At 39.1% G+C, this 18282-nt stretch overlaps 1 protein-coding gene across 1 annotated transcript in view; it reads right to left on the bottom strand.

The window, feature by feature from the left end:
- The window catches only part of NUP205 (nucleoporin 205), a 99267-nt gene that overhangs the window by 19956 nt on the left and 61029 nt on the right, over window positions 1–18282 (bottom strand). Inside the window, 13 exon segments of the mRNA XM_006024209.3 lie at window positions 175–385; window positions 1238–1386; window positions 2893–2991; window positions 3503–3773; window positions 6560–6751; window positions 7248–7328; window positions 8228–8385; window positions 9054–9128; window positions 11156–11305; window positions 13415–13529; window positions 14755–14879; window positions 16931–17095; window positions 17524–17605. Coding sequence (XP_006024271.2) covers window positions 175–385; window positions 1238–1386; window positions 2893–2991; window positions 3503–3773; window positions 6560–6751; window positions 7248–7328; window positions 8228–8385; window positions 9054–9128; window positions 11156–11305; window positions 13415–13529; window positions 14755–14879; window positions 16931–17095; window positions 17524–17605 — 1873 coding nt within the window.

Genomic DNA, 18282 nt, shown 5'->3' with positions numbered 1-18282 from the left:
TGCCTAAGGAATAGTGGAGAAAGAAAAATTAAAGTCCTAGAAACTTATGGCAAAACTTCATTTTAATTATTGTTCTCTCCATCTGTGCTTTCAACATCAACCCAAAACATATCTACCATGACAGAAACTCTTTTGCTGAGACAAACAATTGTCATTTGTGAAGAGAAAGAAAACAGTTCCTGGGAGCTCTTACCATTTTGGACTCATAGGTGTAGAGCGCTTTAAGTAATGGAGGCTGGGGTGTGAGTAAACTTTGAAGCGTAAGGTCATCATCTGCTAGGCTATCTACAAGCACCTTTAGGTAGCCACTACTGGAGAGATACAATAGCCATTGCTGCTGCTTGTCTACTGAGACAATGCGATCAAGTAAAGCCAATGCCAACATCTGAATGGAACAAAAAAAAAAATCACCCCATTAACTAGAAGGCTAAAGTTTCTAATGCATGACTAGAGAATGTGTTCATACACTGAGATTTAATATTTGCCTGGATCCAAGAATCTCTCTCAAAACACAAAAAATATATTTTTCCCTCACACTGACCTGCTCTTTCATTTGGCAGTCTTTTACACTACATAGGTCCTGTGGTTTTAGTACAGAAAGCAGCAATTTAACTCACTGTGTCATTTATTTCTCTCCTAAGCAAAGATAACAATACTTAGAACATCTTCAAAATGCTTACAGGCACTACACACAGATGCTATCTTGTTTCTGAGTATACTTCTATTTGATATTTTTTTTTACCTACTATCACTACCAGCAGTAAATAATGTCAATGCAACTGAAAAATGAGGGGAAAATTCTCTCTTTTAAAACTTGTTTATTTTATACATTTAGCAGGATCATATATTGTGTTTTGTTCTTTGGTTGGATTTTTGTGCACCAAGGCAAGAAAAAATTAAAAACTGGCAATATGATAAGATGAACACAAAAATTATACCAGTGCAATATATGAAACTATTTTTTATAATACATTTTACATTTTGACTACATTTCAAGTTGATTAAGCCTCCATGAAGTACTATTTTAGTTACACTTTGCAAATAAGAAACAAATAAAAATGAGTAAAAAGACTTGCTCAAAATTGAATAAAACTGAGTAAAATCATTGTCAGAGCAAGGCCTAAAATTAAGGAATTTCTAACTCCTGCATATTTGCACTTTGTGCTGTCCATAATTTGTGCAATGCTTAAATTACTAGTTTAAAATTTGAACAAATAGGTATGAAGTATCCCTTTACCCGGCCTATCTCATGGCCATCACAGGCATCTCGGCAGACCACCTCCATCAGTGCTGCACCATAGCTTTCAATAATTGCCACATTTTCTCGTTGTAGTTTACTGAATGCATCTTCGGGAGCTGTCAGACGTTCCCACATTGTCTTCTTGGCTATAAAACGTAAGAAAAACAGAATTAAAGACGAGCAACTTGTTCATTAGTAATTGTTGTAGATACAGCAAAACAGTAGCTACCTTTAATGATATTTTATGTGTATAACTATATACGATATTTTTTGTGCATGTGTATATCTAGATCTTGTATATCTATCTTGTACCTATCAAACATTTTGTTCTAAAATTTATTATTCTGGCCAGAACAAACAAGGGGTATACATACTTATACGTTCATCTCCCTCCCATTAAATGGTCTGTTCAGGACACATTTTAAGATAAAATGCAAATATATATTAAGTCTTTCTATTCAACCTAAAAACTTCTACTGAGATCAAAGCAATCAGCTTAAATGGAAGTGAACAAGATGCCTTCAGTAGAAAACTTAAAAATCAATCAATTATAAGATACCATCCTTTCTTCTCATACAAATCATCAACTCTCTCACTAAGAGGTAGTAAAGCACTGGAACAGGTTACCAAGAGAGATTGTGGACTCTCCATCCTTTGAGGTTTTTAAGACTTGGCTAGACAAAGCCTTGCCTCAGATGATCCAAGTTGGGGAATGGTCCTGCTTTGAGCAGGGGGTTGGACTAGACCTCCTGAGGTCCTGTCCAACCTGCACTTTCTATGATTCTATGAATTATAAATGCTCTGTAGCAATTTCACTAACACTTTCTTTATTTGTAACTCAGGGCACTGATACAATTGTTGCTATAGGAATCTGAACAACCAGGCACAAGCTCCAAGTTTGATTTCTGCTCCTGGTCCCTTACTCTGAGACCCAGTAATGGCTATGAATGTTGAAAAGGCAGTGCCTAGACAGAAGGAGTGTGACCTGCATCAAGAGCACTGCTAGCTACTTAAGAAGCAGTCTTCTCTGACTTGGCATATGAGTTCCTTTCAAATTCTCTTCAGCCACAGGAACAGCACCAGCGCCAAAGAACATCAGACAGATTCCTCTAATTCCAAACAGAACATGAAGAAAGTACAGAGGAGTGCAAAGTATTTTCCAAGAGCTACTGACAACTTTAAAATGGGCCCAAGTGGTCTCAAGCCCTTTGACAGTTTTAGAGTTATGGGACTACTTGTTAAATGCAATGAATTACACATTTTAGCATACTTTATTTACATCTAAAATCATGGCATATATCAAGGGGGGCCAAACTGTAGGTCATGAGCCACATGAGGCTCTCAGGAAGTTTAACTGTGACTTTCTATTGAAGTGATTTAATAACAAACTAGTACTTGACCTGGGGAACTACATGTAGATCACTGACCCTGGGGTATGAACATCTCACGCGGCATGTAGCTCAGGCATGTATGATTTTTGTTTGTTGGCAGATGGGTTAGGAATCTGGCTATTGCTGGCACATAACAACAAATTTTCAATGAATATACAGAATTCACCCTGCCTCAAGATTTAACAGATTTGGAATAAGAAACAACACCAGGTTCAATACTCAATTGATCTTTTATTTTCTCAAAACACAATTATATTTTACCTGCTTCCAAGGTGTCTGGTTCATCTGGTCTCTGTGCAATCTGTAGGTAATAAAGCAGTGATCCATACAGGTGTGTCCTCACTCGCTGGAACCCACCACCTGCTCACAAGGAAGAGTTAATTCTAATGAGGAACAAGTTGGTTTAATTCGCATCATTAGCACCTTCTGCCCCCACACCTAATTTAGCTTTATAATACTAATACCAGTGCTGGTAGTAGCAAAAGAAATGAAAGTCTATGTGTTCTTACACCAGAGCTCTAATGTTTGTGCATAAATCAAAATTATGCTGAGAAGTTCAGCAAAGCAAATTCCTGCCCCACAAGTAACCACTGCAACTGCAAAACATATATTCATACACCCTAACACCATGTACTCAATCAATCTCAATGGTTCTGATTTTTTGACGAGAACCTACTACTACAAAATTGTATCTTGAGAGAAACATAACTTACAGAATAACTAGGAACATATTTTCACAATAAAATGGACAGCTGTTTTAATAAAGAAGTTCCATCCAATGGCATAAAGCAGCTCAGAGTATTTATTTAGTCTTGGCTTGTTAGAATCTAGTCACATGCAGTGCAGCTGTTTTAGGCTTCAAACAACATACCTGTTTTCAAAATGAAATCCAGTAGTTTTTTTAAGATAATATGGAGGGAAGAGTCACCAATGGAAGCAAACCCCAAAGATAGGCCTTCTGAACCAGGTGATGCAGAAAATGAACCATCCAACATCAAGACATATTGGGAGTGGCCAGGTAAAGGGACTGCAAGTGGCTGTTTTTGCTCTGTTCTCACAGACTGGCTCAGATGGGCTGTAAGAGTGAACACAGCCCCTGCCACTACTGGCATCAGCTCCTGAGCTGCATCATCATCCAGGATCTAAAAATGGATAAAAAAGGGCATGTTCTATACCACTTGTTCAGTCTCCCATATCTACATGATCTCTGCAGGTAAAAGGAATTCATTTCAACACTAGATTATTTGATTTCTCCATTTAAAAAGTTAGAAATAAAACACTTCTGATACAGAATAAATCAATACTTGTTGCACTGTGTTATCCTTCCCCAGAAGGACTGTTATTAGAAGTGCATCGATACATCGGTCCCATATCGGATCAGCACTGATAGAAGGAAAATTGACAGCATCAGAAACCATCTTTTTTTGGCTGATGTGGCTGATAAATGCCTGGTGCATGTGCACAGCTGCAGCATGCATGTGGCCAAGGGCGCAGCCTGGCAGCTTGGAGAACAGCATCTGGCTATTAAGTCTGTCGTGGGGGAAAGGGGAATGGGAGGGTGGCAGATCAAGGCCTCTGAGGTGAAGGAGGGAGTGGGCTGGGGTAGGTGCTGCTCAGCTGGGGAGGGGTGGGACACAGGATGGAGCTGTAATCGATTCATCCAGGAGATGCAGGGGAGGGGGCTCCTGCTGCTGCGCAAACCCGGGGAGGGCATGGGGGGCAGGTGCCCACGGATCTGCATGCAGAGTGGGGTGGGCTGTCACTGTGGGCTGGGGCCAAGGGCTGTGCTGGGCTCTTCCTCGAGGGGGGTTGGGCCAGGCTGCAGCAGCACTGGGAGGAGACCTACAGGAGGGGCTACAGTGAATTTTGGGAGGGCTGCAGCCCCCCCCCTCAACCCAGAGCCGCCTCCCAGCACCGCTGCCACCTGCCCGGCCCAGACCCCTGCCAGAAAGAGCCTGGTGCAGCCTCGGCCCCAGCCCACAGCAGCATCCTGCCCCGCACCGCACGCTGATCTGGGGGCACCCACCCCCCAAGCTCTCCCAGGGTTAGCACAGTAGCAGGAGCTGTGCCCCCAGATGAGCCACGGCTCCGCCCTGTACCCCAGCCTGCCCTGGCTGGGCAGCACCTGTCCCTGCCCCAGCCTACTCCCTCCCTCACCACAAGGGTCTTGACCTGCCCCCCCAACGCCCCTTCCCTCCCCCAACCCTTCCCCCACGCCAGACTTACTGGCCTGCTGCTGGTCTCTATGCTGCAGGGCTGCATACCAGAATCATCGGTATTGGCTGATATGGCTCCTTAAAAATCGGCCATCGGTATCGGCTCAAAAAATCTCTATCAGTGCACCCCTAACTGTTCTTGCTAAATTTGTATTTGATCAGACTACTAGATTGATTCTAGGTTCTCATTCACTCCAACTAGGAACATAACGATGCTCAGATTTGGATGAGAAAAAAGAGGGAAGAGATCCCAGTCAATTTATTAATGTCTGATTTTAAATATTCTATGTATAAATCAACAGCCAAACTAGAGAAAGAACAATTTATCACAGTTAGTTTTGTCAGCTTTTTCCCCCACAATCCACAGGAGAAAGGTAAATTCAAGTAAAAACAAAATCCTTGGGAGCTAATCTAAGAGTTCCCATATATGGCAGCTCTTCCAGAATGAACCAAGTCAGCACTCATTCCAGCCACAAAAACTACCTTCTCAGTTTTCTGCATATATATCCTTTGGAATTAAAATTCTCCTCTTAACTTCTGTATTTAGATAACACAACATATCGTAATTGTGCTATAGCAGAGATATATTTTGGATCAAATAACTATTTCCTTCAAAAAATATTATCTTAGCAGGATAATATGTACATTTCAAAAAAATTTAAGGTTTTGCCCTACAGAAACTTCAGGAACCTGGAGAGATTGTTTTGGCCACTGGAGGTGTCCCCACTTTATCGCTATTCTAATGTTGTTTATGGGGAAAAATCCTACCATGAAGAGGTACCTTTCCTTTTCTTTTTTTTTTTTTTTAATAATTTCTACTAAAATACATACTAATGGAAAACTTGATTTAAAAATTCAGCTAATTTGTATTTTTACTTTGATGAAAAGTGGGAATAAGGAATTTCCTACAATTTTGCTATACAATTTCTCAATAATTAGGATATCTTATCAAATGATTGTATATGAAACATCAGTGATTAGTTCAATACCACAACCAAAACTAAAGTTGTACTGCTTCAGTGCTAGGATAATACCAAATTCCTCATAAAAGTTTGTACTTGATGGATATAATTGGCAATGGATAATTGTCCAATTTATCTAAAAATTATTGCTGAGATCTCGCAGTAAAACATCCCAAGAGATTTCAGACACTTTAATTACAAAACAACTCCACATATTTCAAACTCTCTCTCAGTTGTAAAACCAAGTTTATGAATTTGCATGAAGCACCATCTGTCAGCTTTATATTTCAAAGAAAAAAGCAAGAGAATTTGCAGCTAATCCTCTAAATGAACTAAATTAATATCTGCACTGTTTCTATTCCTTCCCTTTGATGCGATCCACTCTGCACTACGACCTTAATAAGACCCCAATATTCCCCCACCGTTATTTGTATCACACTTCCATCAGATCCACTGTCCTTGCAGTCTATGTGACCAGACTGCAATTGCTTTGATGTTTATCAATCTACTGTTCTGTAGTTCACATAGAAGCTATTAAATGATAGCATTTACTCTTCTCTATACTGCAGGAAACTTTTGATTGTCTAGCGGTAGTAACAAAGGAAAGCTGAAAACTGAACACAGAACAGAGTCTGTGTTTTGTAATAAGTTAAAAAAATACTTTAGAGATCAAAGCTACCTTTAATTAGTAATAATAAAAAAAATGATCTACGTAGTTCAAAGGGATTTTAGTTTCCAATACAGTGTCACCTTGTCATGAACATCTTGTAAGAGGTCTCGGATAATCAGTTGTCTGTCTTCAGTCTGTATGAGGTCCTGGGGGCAGGCAGTCAGAATAATTTCCACCAGCTGTCTCCAGGACTCTAGTGCATGCCGTTTAGCATGGAGACACTGCAGCAACTTGTTCCTCTCCACCACGTACTGTAGGATTGTGTTGATCTCCTGGATACCCAAGAAAAGGAAATTTTGTTAGACTGCAATAAAAGACAGTGAAGAAAGAGATATCAAGATGGTTTCTCTTGTCCATAATAGACTGACAAATAAACTACTACACTGCCTTTAGTTCATCACAAACAATCTGAGCTATTATATGTTTAGTAATGGGATGGAGAAGTCCATTTCTGATCTGGTTTTCATGCAATACTTTTCACTATGAACCTCTTAAGGTCTTAAGTAGATACAGAGACAAAGCCAAGTAAAGAAAAATATGCAATGAACTCATTTAAGAAGCAAAAGCTATCTGTTCTTTTAAAATTATCTTGTTACTTTTCTCTGTCCCATTTTGTCTCCTACTTACCAAATATTCTATATTTATTCTGAGACAACTACGTCTAGATTTGGGGCTCAAATTTGCAAAAAAGCATTTACCATCATATGCTTGATGGCACAAGAAATCTCACTGAAAACACTGGAACCAAGTTATTTTAACAAGACTTACTTCCATAAGTAAAGGTCTCTGGCCTATGGCTGCCATTCCTTGAAGGGCATTAACTTCTGCAACCAGAACTCTGTGAAGATACTGGAATTGAAAAGGGAGGGGACAAATGAAAACTTCTATTGCACCAAAGGAATTTCAACAACCGTAATCTTGTTATGCCTAGATTGTAAACGTGCCCACTGTTTGGAGATATCTGCAATGCATAAGTGGAGTCAGGCAAGGAGGTAACTAAAAGACACCATTTTCTTCATCTTGCATTTTGTTTCTTCATCCTATCCCTCTGCTGTTACCTCAGCTTTCCAACTTTAGCTTTCCTGTCGGCAGTGCTTTAATCCTCCTCTCATTTTCCCTCATTGTTTTATAAAGAACTTGAGGTAAGGGAACTAATATATTTTCAAAAGTAAACAGAAAAAAAACAGTTAACAATATAGCTATGCTCCCAACACCAAGATCACTTCCATCATATGATGTATCCCCTTCTCCCACCTTTCATCTACACTTTGTCTTTCAAACTGTAAATTCTTCAAGGCAGGGGCTATGTCTTCCTATATTAATGTACAGCACCCAGCACAATGGGATCATGACCCTGATATGAGCCTTTGGGAGTAGCAGCAAAGTGCATTATACAAATGATCTTTTAAGTCACATTCTCAATGTAATTTGGATATTTCAGAAAGGAAAATCATCACACAGTGCAAAACTCTCCTGAATGTCTACAAACTAGTGTGCCAGTATAATACAAATGAAAAGCCAGCACATGTTATGCAAGATACAAAGAAAAAAAATTAGTTTTTGTCCAGTTAGCTTACACAATGTAAAGCGCAACAACAGTCAGTTCAATAGTATCTAACTACTGAAAAGGCTAAATGTGAAAGCAAGAGTGAGAAGTGCTATTAATGCATGCAGACCTGTTACAACTGGAGCCCCATCTCTGGCAACTTTTTAAAATGACAAAATCAAGATACAAACAACTTGTTCACCTTGACGTTGCAGATGACTTGTCCTCGTGCATTCTTGTGCTCACAATTAGCAATAACCTGCTCAATCTGAGCCCGGTCAAAAAAATCCAGTTGCAAAGGTTCAGGAATCTCTTGACTGAAGTCAATTGAATCCAGGATACTTAAGATCTTCCTGCGCACTGGAGAAAAAGTGAATTAATAACTTATTTAGAAATATATAGGAACCACTGTGACATAGATAAGCACAGGAATTAACCAACCTTTTTCACATTTTTGCTTAAAAATGCCTAATAACGAGAGCTTTATGAGCAGCTAAGATTATCAGTCTAGGAAAACAGACTAGATTCTTGTTTCCACCACAATGTGGATTATGAATTAAATTCTAATCACTATGTTATTTCTAATTTAACATATGCATGTGTGCCAGTATCTTCAATGTTGAGTGTCAAATTTTAGCTTCCAAAGTTTTCAATAGCCTCATTCTGAGAACTACTGAAAACCTAAAGATCCTGATGGAAGAAAGCTGTGAGTTTAGGGACCTAACTTTAGCCAACTATCTTTGAAAGTCTTCAGCTTAACACAAACAGTAAGTCTCAATGGGCTTAGTGACCATTTAATTCATAGATCATCTCCCCTCTCTTTTGCCCTCCAATGCCACCTGTATTACTCTTCTTCCACTTTTTTTTCTCCACTATTTTCTGCTTATTTTAAGCTGTCTGGATTTCCAAAGCATGTTGTTTTAAGACAAATAACAGTGTTCAGCATAACAGTTGTTCTACAGGCAGCCTTTTCTGTTCATTGTCTAGAAAATCCTTATTAAGAAACAGTGAATTGCCAGGCTGATTACCTTTACAGGCAGTGTCAAAGTGAAGAAATCCACTGACTGAGCGACTTTCATCTTCCATCCCTCCTTCTCCATCAGCTGTGGGTATTGAAAGAAAAGACAGAAAATTAAGACAGAAAAGGTATGCCAAACTTTGACCAAGGCTGAAAGAGGACAAGGGATGACTGTGGTTTGGTAAATGTCTTAATGTTGAAGAGGTAGTCAGCACTGTTAGTCTGAAGTCAGACTGAATGCAGAACAGTGTGGCATCCTATAGACTAACTCATTCAGAGAGGCATGAGCCTAAGTTAGATGTGACGAATGAACTTGACAAGAGCAGGGATACTAAACAGAAAAGAATAAGGTAATTTAAATATAGAGGATATTGAGGGACAACCCTTAAGTTCCTCAGTGGCTTAAATGCTTTATTTTTCTCTTTTGGGCCCTTCAACTTACCTTGACCCTCTCTCACCATCCCCTGCCCCCACCCCATCCTCCCCCCTTCCCCGCCTTACTTTTAAATCAGTGATTCAAATCCATGCCCTTGTAGAAAGTGACAAGTAGTTATATGATGGCTGGTAATTAATTATACTACCTAGATAAAGTAGGTTGTGTATAGAGCATTTGAAAGGGTTAAAACAAATTGTAAATGTTAACAATTGACTTTATTGCTTGTTGGCCAATGTAGTGGACATGTATCTATCTCCACCTCACAAAAACCAGTTCAGCACTGAAACACAAAGTAGGTAGGGAGGGGTAACTCTTACATAGTTTCAGTCCATTCGTCACCTATTCCAGTGGGGGACCAACCTTTCTGGCAGGTATACCACAAAATCAGCATCACACCCTCCCCGAGTAAAACTCCTGCCCCCTTCCCCTGCCCAATCAGCTGTTCTGCTTTCTGTTTCCTGATCTGTCTTTCCTCCCCAATCTGCTGCTGTTTTCTGCTCCCTGCCCTATATGCCACTGTGCTGCCTGTCCCCTCCACAGTCTGCTGCGTGCCACACACAGAGGCTGCCTATGCCATATGCATGCATGGCACCAACTGGCCACCCCCGATTTACTCTGTATGTTGTCTTCCCTGGAAGCTTTCTACTACTGACTTATTACATTTGTCTTGCAAGACAAAGTAAGTATATATTAACATCATGACATTCATGTCTGTGTTTTGACATTACAACAAGTGTGTTTTGTCATGATGCACTGTAAAAGCCCCCCCAAAAGCTTCCGACTCAACCCTGTTGCAAAAGAACTTTGAAAAGGTAAACCATCTGAATCACAAATAAGGGGAATATATTATTTGAACCAACCAGCAAGAAAGAGTCTTTATTAGCTGGGAGACTAAGACCAAGGATTATGACCTAACAAGCTCCTTTTATCTAGTAAATACTTTTACCACTGCTCTCTGAAGGGTCTATAAAGATTAGACCAAGTGTTTTTCCATCATTTGTTTAAATATTAAACTATATGTTGTTGCTAAGAGCCTAATTAAAGTTTAAGATATAGAAGGCCTTGTATAAAGTAAGGCCTAGTAAATTTAGCAGAGCCTTGACGTAGTAAGGCCCTGTGGCGTAGTTAAAATTAACCTTGTCAAAGGAATGCAAGGCTTGTACTGCTATTAGTCAGTCTAAGGACGGGTGAAGTAAAAAGAATCTAAATGGCTGTAAGTTATCAGCACAATTCCGAAGTTATAAATTAGCTGAAGCATCCAGAAATCATTCAGAAGGAAGATACAGCTCTATGAAAGAGATTAATTAGCTGTTGACCTGGATCAGTGGGCCCGTGGATCTCGACGAGCCCAAGGACTAGATACCTCTCGGACAGTGCTGATCGGGGACGCCTGACTTCGCTGAGTTTTGTAGAAAGAGAAACTTGTCATACATCAAGCATCAAAGGGGGACTGCCGATAAGTTGCCGACGTGAATTATTCTTGTCTGTCACTGTTTGTCTTGTTACTACGCGTAGTTGTGTTTTTGTTAAGTCAATAAACCTTTCTTACCTTTCTACCCTCGACCATACTCTCAATCCTGAACCCTCCACTGGCGGCTGGGGCAAAGAGGAATTTTCCCACCCCACCCCCATTCAAATCTTATTTTCCAATTTTCTCCAAAGCAAGCCCCACGTACCCAAGTAAGATTTTACAGGCATGTCATCCAGCAGCAGATGTAAGAGTCTCTGTGTGTGGGAGCGCTGGCGGTTCAATGATGTCACACGCAGTTCTATAGCTGCAGTCTTCATCAGCCAAGACATCTGGTTCAGAGTTGAAATCTCATGTTCTATGGAGAGGAGTTAGGAAAAAAATCCCACAGTTGGGTAAAAAAAATTATAAGTCACCTTTTGATCCAATATATTTTTGTTGGGCTTTAAGGAAGGCTGTGTGCATGTGTTTGTGAAGTGAATTTTAAAACTACTTGGTTAAATTTGGTTAAATTATTTCTTAATTGCTTATTTATGAAAAGAACCAACAGAGAGAACTGGCCAAAGTCACCTTGCTATACTAGATACAGGTGTTGCATGAGCAAACAAACATATGTGCACATAAAAAGTTCTCATAAAGAATCCTGATGCTAACTTCTGGCATCTGCCACTACACAATACTTGGTCTTCCCTGAGCAAACAAGGTCAAGAGTGATAACTTACAGAGGCTTTATGATGTGGATGAACATCAACTAAACAGTCAACTGAGAAAGAACACACTTAAGTAAAATTGATCCCAGGTCACCAGAAATTTTCGTTCTCTATATTTCTCTAACTGATTATAACGTCTTTGAGATAGACACGGTCTTAATTTCTGTAAAGGTTCATCCAAAATGTATTGTCTTTTTTATGAATGTATATAGATTTACTATATATCTATATAGATATATAGTATATCTTTATAGATATACTATATATCTATAAAGACCAATAAATTAATCCACTGTATTATCTAGATAAGTGTTCAATGAGTTTAACTTATTCTCACTGCTACATCTGAGAAATATTGATTAGGAACATTGAAACAAATCTACTGATCATTCAAAAACTAATTCCAGCACTAAATAATTTCTGCCAACTTTCTATAACAAAGAAGGGAATGTTTATAATGTGCATGGTAACAATATCAACCCTCCACTTCCCTGACTCCACAGGATCCAATAACTGTTCCACTTCTGAAACACAAGGTTTCTTGTAATGCAATGCTACACACATTTATGATGGAAATTAAACCTACAAATACGCTACATGACTGTCATTTGTAAAGTAAAAAGAAATTATTTAAAAAACGTAAAAGTAATTCTGAAAAGTATCTTCCAAAATTTCTGTCTTGTGTCCATGTCCCCTCTAACTCGTACTTTATCAGCCCCTGATCTGACATGTTGGTATTTAATAGGGGTGTGTAAAGCTTCGGTCACTGATTCAATTCAGAGAAGATTCGGCCCGATTTGGAGGCCAAATCACCAAATCCGAATAGAATTGGGAGACCAAAAACCTTCCCCCCGCCACCCAATCAATTCGGAGCCTCCGAATTGATTTGGAAAAGATTTGAAGATTTGGAAGGCAGCCTTTCAGGGGAACATAAACTGAGAAGAGGGCGGGGGGAGCAGAGGGGGAAAAGACTTACATCTGTAGTTGACCAGTGACTGTGATCTTTCCCTGAGTCCCCTTCCAATCACAGTGCTCTGGGGGAGGGGCGCAGAAACAGCACATAAGCCTCTGTCTGCAGCCTTTCTGTCCCTTTTGTAAGCTGTTTCTACCTGAGCACTGGGAAGGCCCCCTGTTAAAGGTTACCATCCCTGCTGTTTTCATCCCACTGTGCCTTAATACACACACGAAATCACACAGGACACGAGTTTTGCTTTCAGCCATTTGAGGTGCAGTTTCCCAGAAACCCCTGCACCTATCTCCTTGAAACTTGGCAGGCTTCATGCCTGCAGAAGAGGCTACCATCCCTGCTGTTTTCATCCAAATCTGCCAGAGTTATAGGTATACAATGACAGAGTTATAGGTATTTCAGTGATTCCCCATTATAGTCTATGGCCAAATCACCGAATCTGTCCGAACTGGCGCTAAATCTTCCAAAGCCGACTCAGCCAAATCAATTCGGGACAGCAATCCGAATCTCCAGATCGAATCACTGTCCTCTGAATTGGCCGAAGCCAATTCCGAATCAAATACTTCCCTATTCACACAGGCCTATTATTTAACAGCTTCACACTCAAAGCTTGGACTTGTCACAGGCAAATCCCAGCAGATGAACTCTGCAAAAAGAACAGACAGGCTCGACTGAATCAATTCAATCTGACAGAGAAAAGTTCCACTATGTACTATAACTTCTCCCGGTATCAAAAGGATAAACAATCAATTTTAAACAAACATGTTTTTTCTTTTAAGAAACAGATTACCTTTGATAGAAAATGGCAAATGCTGCAACTGAGTGAATAAGAAATCCTGGCTGGTCCTCAAATATCGCATGGTTGGGCCTGATGTGTCCGAGCATGCACACAATTGATAGATTAGCTGATAGTGAGAACAGAAATCATGAATTAATTTGTATTTGGGGTTTAAAAGACACCAAGTAAGCAGAAAAAAATAAGAGTATAATTTCTGTGTAAATTTACACTGTATGTAAGATAAACATCCTACTGGTCTACTCCTAAACTGAACAAATCATATAGTTAAGAAAAACCAAACTGTAACATCATTAAAGATGGATTATCCAATCAGTGGATAACTGAAATAGATAAATTCTTATTCAGCCAGTGCCTGGCACCACACAAGGCCATCTGGTCCTTAGTTTGAAACATGAGGTTTTTCAATCCTTGAGTCCATAAAGAAAGATTATGTAATCATCCACTGACTGGACTTAATATTTTTACCTGGATTCACTTAGTGCAAGACACCAGCTCATCATTGCTGTAGGGATACCCAATTGATTTATTTTTATTTGCCATCATTGCAGATATAAGAAGAGACAATCTGCACTAGATTTTTATGAGTTTCCTACAAACTGGGGTTGAAAATGTTTATTCTCTGAACAAACAATGGATGGTACAAAAATAACATAACGCTCTCTCTTTAATTATTCAGCCACATGTTAGTAGGAGAAACAGAGCATAGCCTGTTTGAAAGAATAATTATAAGATTATTAGCTTTATTAACTAATCATATTTACTAATCATAACATGATTGCCCATTCTTTACATTGTACATATGGGGTAATACATTTTACTCATCATCACTAGGGACTTAATTTGCAACCAGACAAAGGAATTTTCACACCTTGGCCGTAGCATGAAGAACCAATTTTAAGGAGATTTCCCAGAGTCCCCAGCCCTCACTGCTGAGTGGCAGAGATGTCTTGTGGGGAGGTACAAGGGGGCAGCCACCATCTTGGCTACTGGCTACCCTTCATGTCACCCTGTCAACCACCACCTTCCCTTCCTGGGCAGGTTAGAAGGCAGCAAGGACCACTGGCTCCCACTCGGGAGACATCATTTTATTTTTATTACATTTTTTAAGTTGATTTTGTGGACAATTGTGGATTTTGTGGTTTCTGCAAAATCACAAATTAAGTCCCTATTCATCACTATACGAACAGAATACCTGGATAAACTAGCAGAAACATTTTAAAACAAAACTGTATTAAGCTGCAAAAATCAGTGTTCATTACTAACAGAGAAGAGGTAAATTTTATTCAAGGGACCTGTGTTCTGTGTTTGCCAACCCAGAATAGTCTCTTTACCTGATAACACAATTCTGCAAGATGGGGAGATTCTTGCACCGCTGTGGGACCGTTCCTTGTTTCAGTACCTTTCTCCAGTATGTTTAAAATTGCATGAAGGCAAGTCCGTGGGCAACCCAAGACACCTTAAAGCAGGAGATTTTTTTTTTTTTTAGCACTGCTTGAATTTCATCAAGAGAATCAGCAAGCAAATGTTATAGAAACTTAACTTTGTTGCATATATTTTGCCCTTTCTCAAGATATATACACTTAAATCCTATATTATAGACAGACAGACATCCCATAATATATATACATATATAAGCACACACAAAGCGCTGTTTCAAAGATCAACAATATAAAAACTAAAAAAGATTTTGGTGTTGTAACCAAAACAGATGGAGAAACTACATCTCAGCGAAAGTGATAGGAAAGGGTTTGGCAGTTTTTCTTTGGGATGGAGGGGGACAAGGATGATTAAAGAAAAACTGTCCATACAGGTCAAACAAGTTTCTTAGGAACTACTATTTCTGCCCAATTTTAAAGGCAAGATGCATTCAGATGACAAAGTTAATAATAGTCTGGGTAGAGTGGATAACTGGGATTTCTGCTCCCTCTACTGAGATTTAACTTAGTGGTCAAAACTCCATTAAAAGGAAAGGGAGATTTTATGTTTGTTTTCAGCTGCTCAGTATTTGAAATCTGCATTGGTAAAACATGACATCTAACGTTATACAAGAAAAAAAAAATCACAGGTAAAAAGCAAGACCTTTCTTTCTCGCTCTTCATTTTACCACTGCCTCCTTCAAATAATGAACGGAGCAAGTTGGACATCTGAATTGTTTCAGAAACTAGTTAAAGGATCGGATGGAGAAGAAACATCACAATACATGTTTGCTAATCTACAGCATCATAACCAACCAGCTCATAAAATTCTGAAAAATGACCCAGGTTGTAGCCATATAGGTCTAGAGGAAAAAGCAATTGGGACTCGTGGTAGAGGCGATCTCTTTTATTAGACCAACTAGATTTCTAAAAAAAATAAAAATAAATAATCTTTAATTGTGAGCTTGCAGGCACAAACACCCTCCTTCAGGCATATAGTCATATTTCCTTCTGATTATGGCGTTTCATATTTCAGAGGAGTAAATAGATGGACTGGTCTTCTGGGCAGGCATTTTCTTATGCTCAGAAGAGCATTCCATCTATTTACTCCTCTGTGAAATATGAAACACCATAACCAGAAGGAAATATGACTACATCCTGCTTAACACCAAACAACTTTGAGGTAAACAGACTATTCCAACTTTTCTCTGAGCCTAAACTGCATATAAAATGAACTGTTGCAAACAGGAGATTTTACCCCGCCTTCAACTCTCCTATGAAATATGAACTTTCATTTCTACTCAGGAGAACTTTTACCACCTTTTCTCCAGTGCCTGAAGAAGGGCGTTTGTGCCCAAAAGATTGCAATTAAAGAATTTTTTTTTTTGCAAAAATCTAGTTGGTCTAATAAAAGATATCACCTCTACCATAAGTCCCAATTGCTGTTTCCTCTAGACCAATATGGCTACAACCCAGGTATCAAATCACTCTTAGGAATTAATTGTAATGGCCCTATCTACTCTGTTCCTTACACAGAAGTTTATAAACAAATGGAAATCTGGGATACCAATAAATAGCAACCAATTTAAAGCTATTAGGAAGAAAATTTATTTTTATGCAGAATATTCAAGACAATCTATAAAACAGCTGGAAAAAATGGGAGGTGGGGGTATTCAGTAAATATATAACTACCATTTCAATTAAGAACTGAGAAAGCTAACAATCCACAGATGTACTTTGCCAGCATATTAAGGGACAGAACTGTCATCCTAATATTTCTAAAGGGTAAAAAAAAAAATCAAATAAAAAAAATCAGGGTAACAGAGAAGAAGTTGAACCAAAAGCCCACATACTTCACAGTCTTTCTTTATACATTTACCAACAGAACAATCATTTTTATTCTGTATAGATTATCTTGATGGAGAAAAGGGCAATGCCATACTTGTGTATCAATATATTATTTTAAACCAGCTATTGGAAGTTAAAGCCATCCAATCTCCTGGACAAGAATAAGGACACAGGACTCCTCATGGACCTTCTAGTCCCGGTACCAGGGCTAGAAAAATGCTAGATCCCTTTCTCAGCTACATACCTGGGTCTTGTAGATTTGTGGTACTGACTGGTTTCTTCAGTTCATACCCCAAAAGATATAAGGCTAGGTTGGGTGGACTACACTCAAGAGATGTGATGAGAAGGTTCAAGATGTGAATCCTGGTTTCGTGGTGGATTCGAGCATGCTTCTTTTCAAGTTCCAACTCTTGATTAGAAAGAGCAACAGGTCAGATGCATGAAGAAATGAAGAGTGTCTACACAATGCATAGATATTCATTAGCCAGTATTTACAAAGTAAACAAAAGAAAAAAAAAGAAAAAACTTGCACCACTTTAGCTATATCCAGAAAGTAATTCCAAATCACTATTAATACAACCTTAAGCAATTTGTTCAGAGCAACTTCTAACATTTTCTTTTTAAAAACTGGTTAATATTATTAGTAGGCTTCCCTTACAAAGTCTTTCACATTTCAAATACATGCAAAATACTTTTCTTCCCGTTACAAGACCCTTTCTGCTACTTATGTCAGAACCATATGCCTGGTCATTTGATAGCTGCAATTGTATCATCTTTCCTTTCAGTGATTTGAATCTACACAAAAGATATTTGTGTAAATAAAAACTGACCACATACCCTCTTCTGGACTAATTATTTCTTCTGCATCTTCATTGTCCAAACATTCCACAAACCCAGCCATCAGCTTCTGGTTTATACTCTGTATTAAGCAACAGAAGCATGAAAGAAGTTTAGAGCAAAATAAAATGTTGTTTTAAACATGATTTTAAAATACACACATGCATTAAATAAATAAAAAATACATAATAAAATACAAATATTATACATTGAAAAGTGCCTTCCCAAGGGAGGGTTAACCAAAGTTAATGGCTAGGGTGGCATACAAAAACAAAGTCTTTGGTTCAATTTACATAATGTTATTGGAAGGGCATCGGGGGAGTGGGAGGGAAGGAAGCAAGAGAAAGTGAAAGAAAGATATTATTTTTTCTGGTAGAAACAAGGCAGTTAATAGCATAACCACATGAAGGTATTTATTTTTTTAGAAAGTAGAGATATACTGATGTTCTACCATTATTATTCTCTTTTCTGAATCGAAACACAGACAAGTGCAAGGTGATGCACCTGGGGAGGAACAACCGGCACCATACCTACAGGCTGGGGAACTCCCCTCTTGTCAGCACAGAGGTGGAAAAGGATCTTGGAGTCATTATTGACTCCAAGATGAACATGGCTCGGCAGTGTGGGGAGGCGGCTAGGAAAGCCAACTGTACCTTGTCGTGCATTCACAGACGCATTTCAAGCAGGACCAAGGAGGTGATCCTCCCCCTCTATGCGGCACTGGTCAGGCCGCAGCTGGAGTACTGCGTCCAGTTCTGG

This window comes from Alligator sinensis, unplaced genomic scaffold, assembly GCF_000455745.1.
Source record: "Alligator sinensis unplaced genomic scaffold, ASM45574v1 scaffold166_1, whole genome shotgun sequence".
In the NCBI taxonomy this organism is placed as follows: domain Eukaryota; kingdom Metazoa; phylum Chordata; order Crocodylia; family Alligatoridae; genus Alligator; species Alligator sinensis.
The sequence above is the reverse complement of the archived record's forward strand: the minus strand, read 5'-3'. Positions and strand labels throughout refer to the sequence as shown.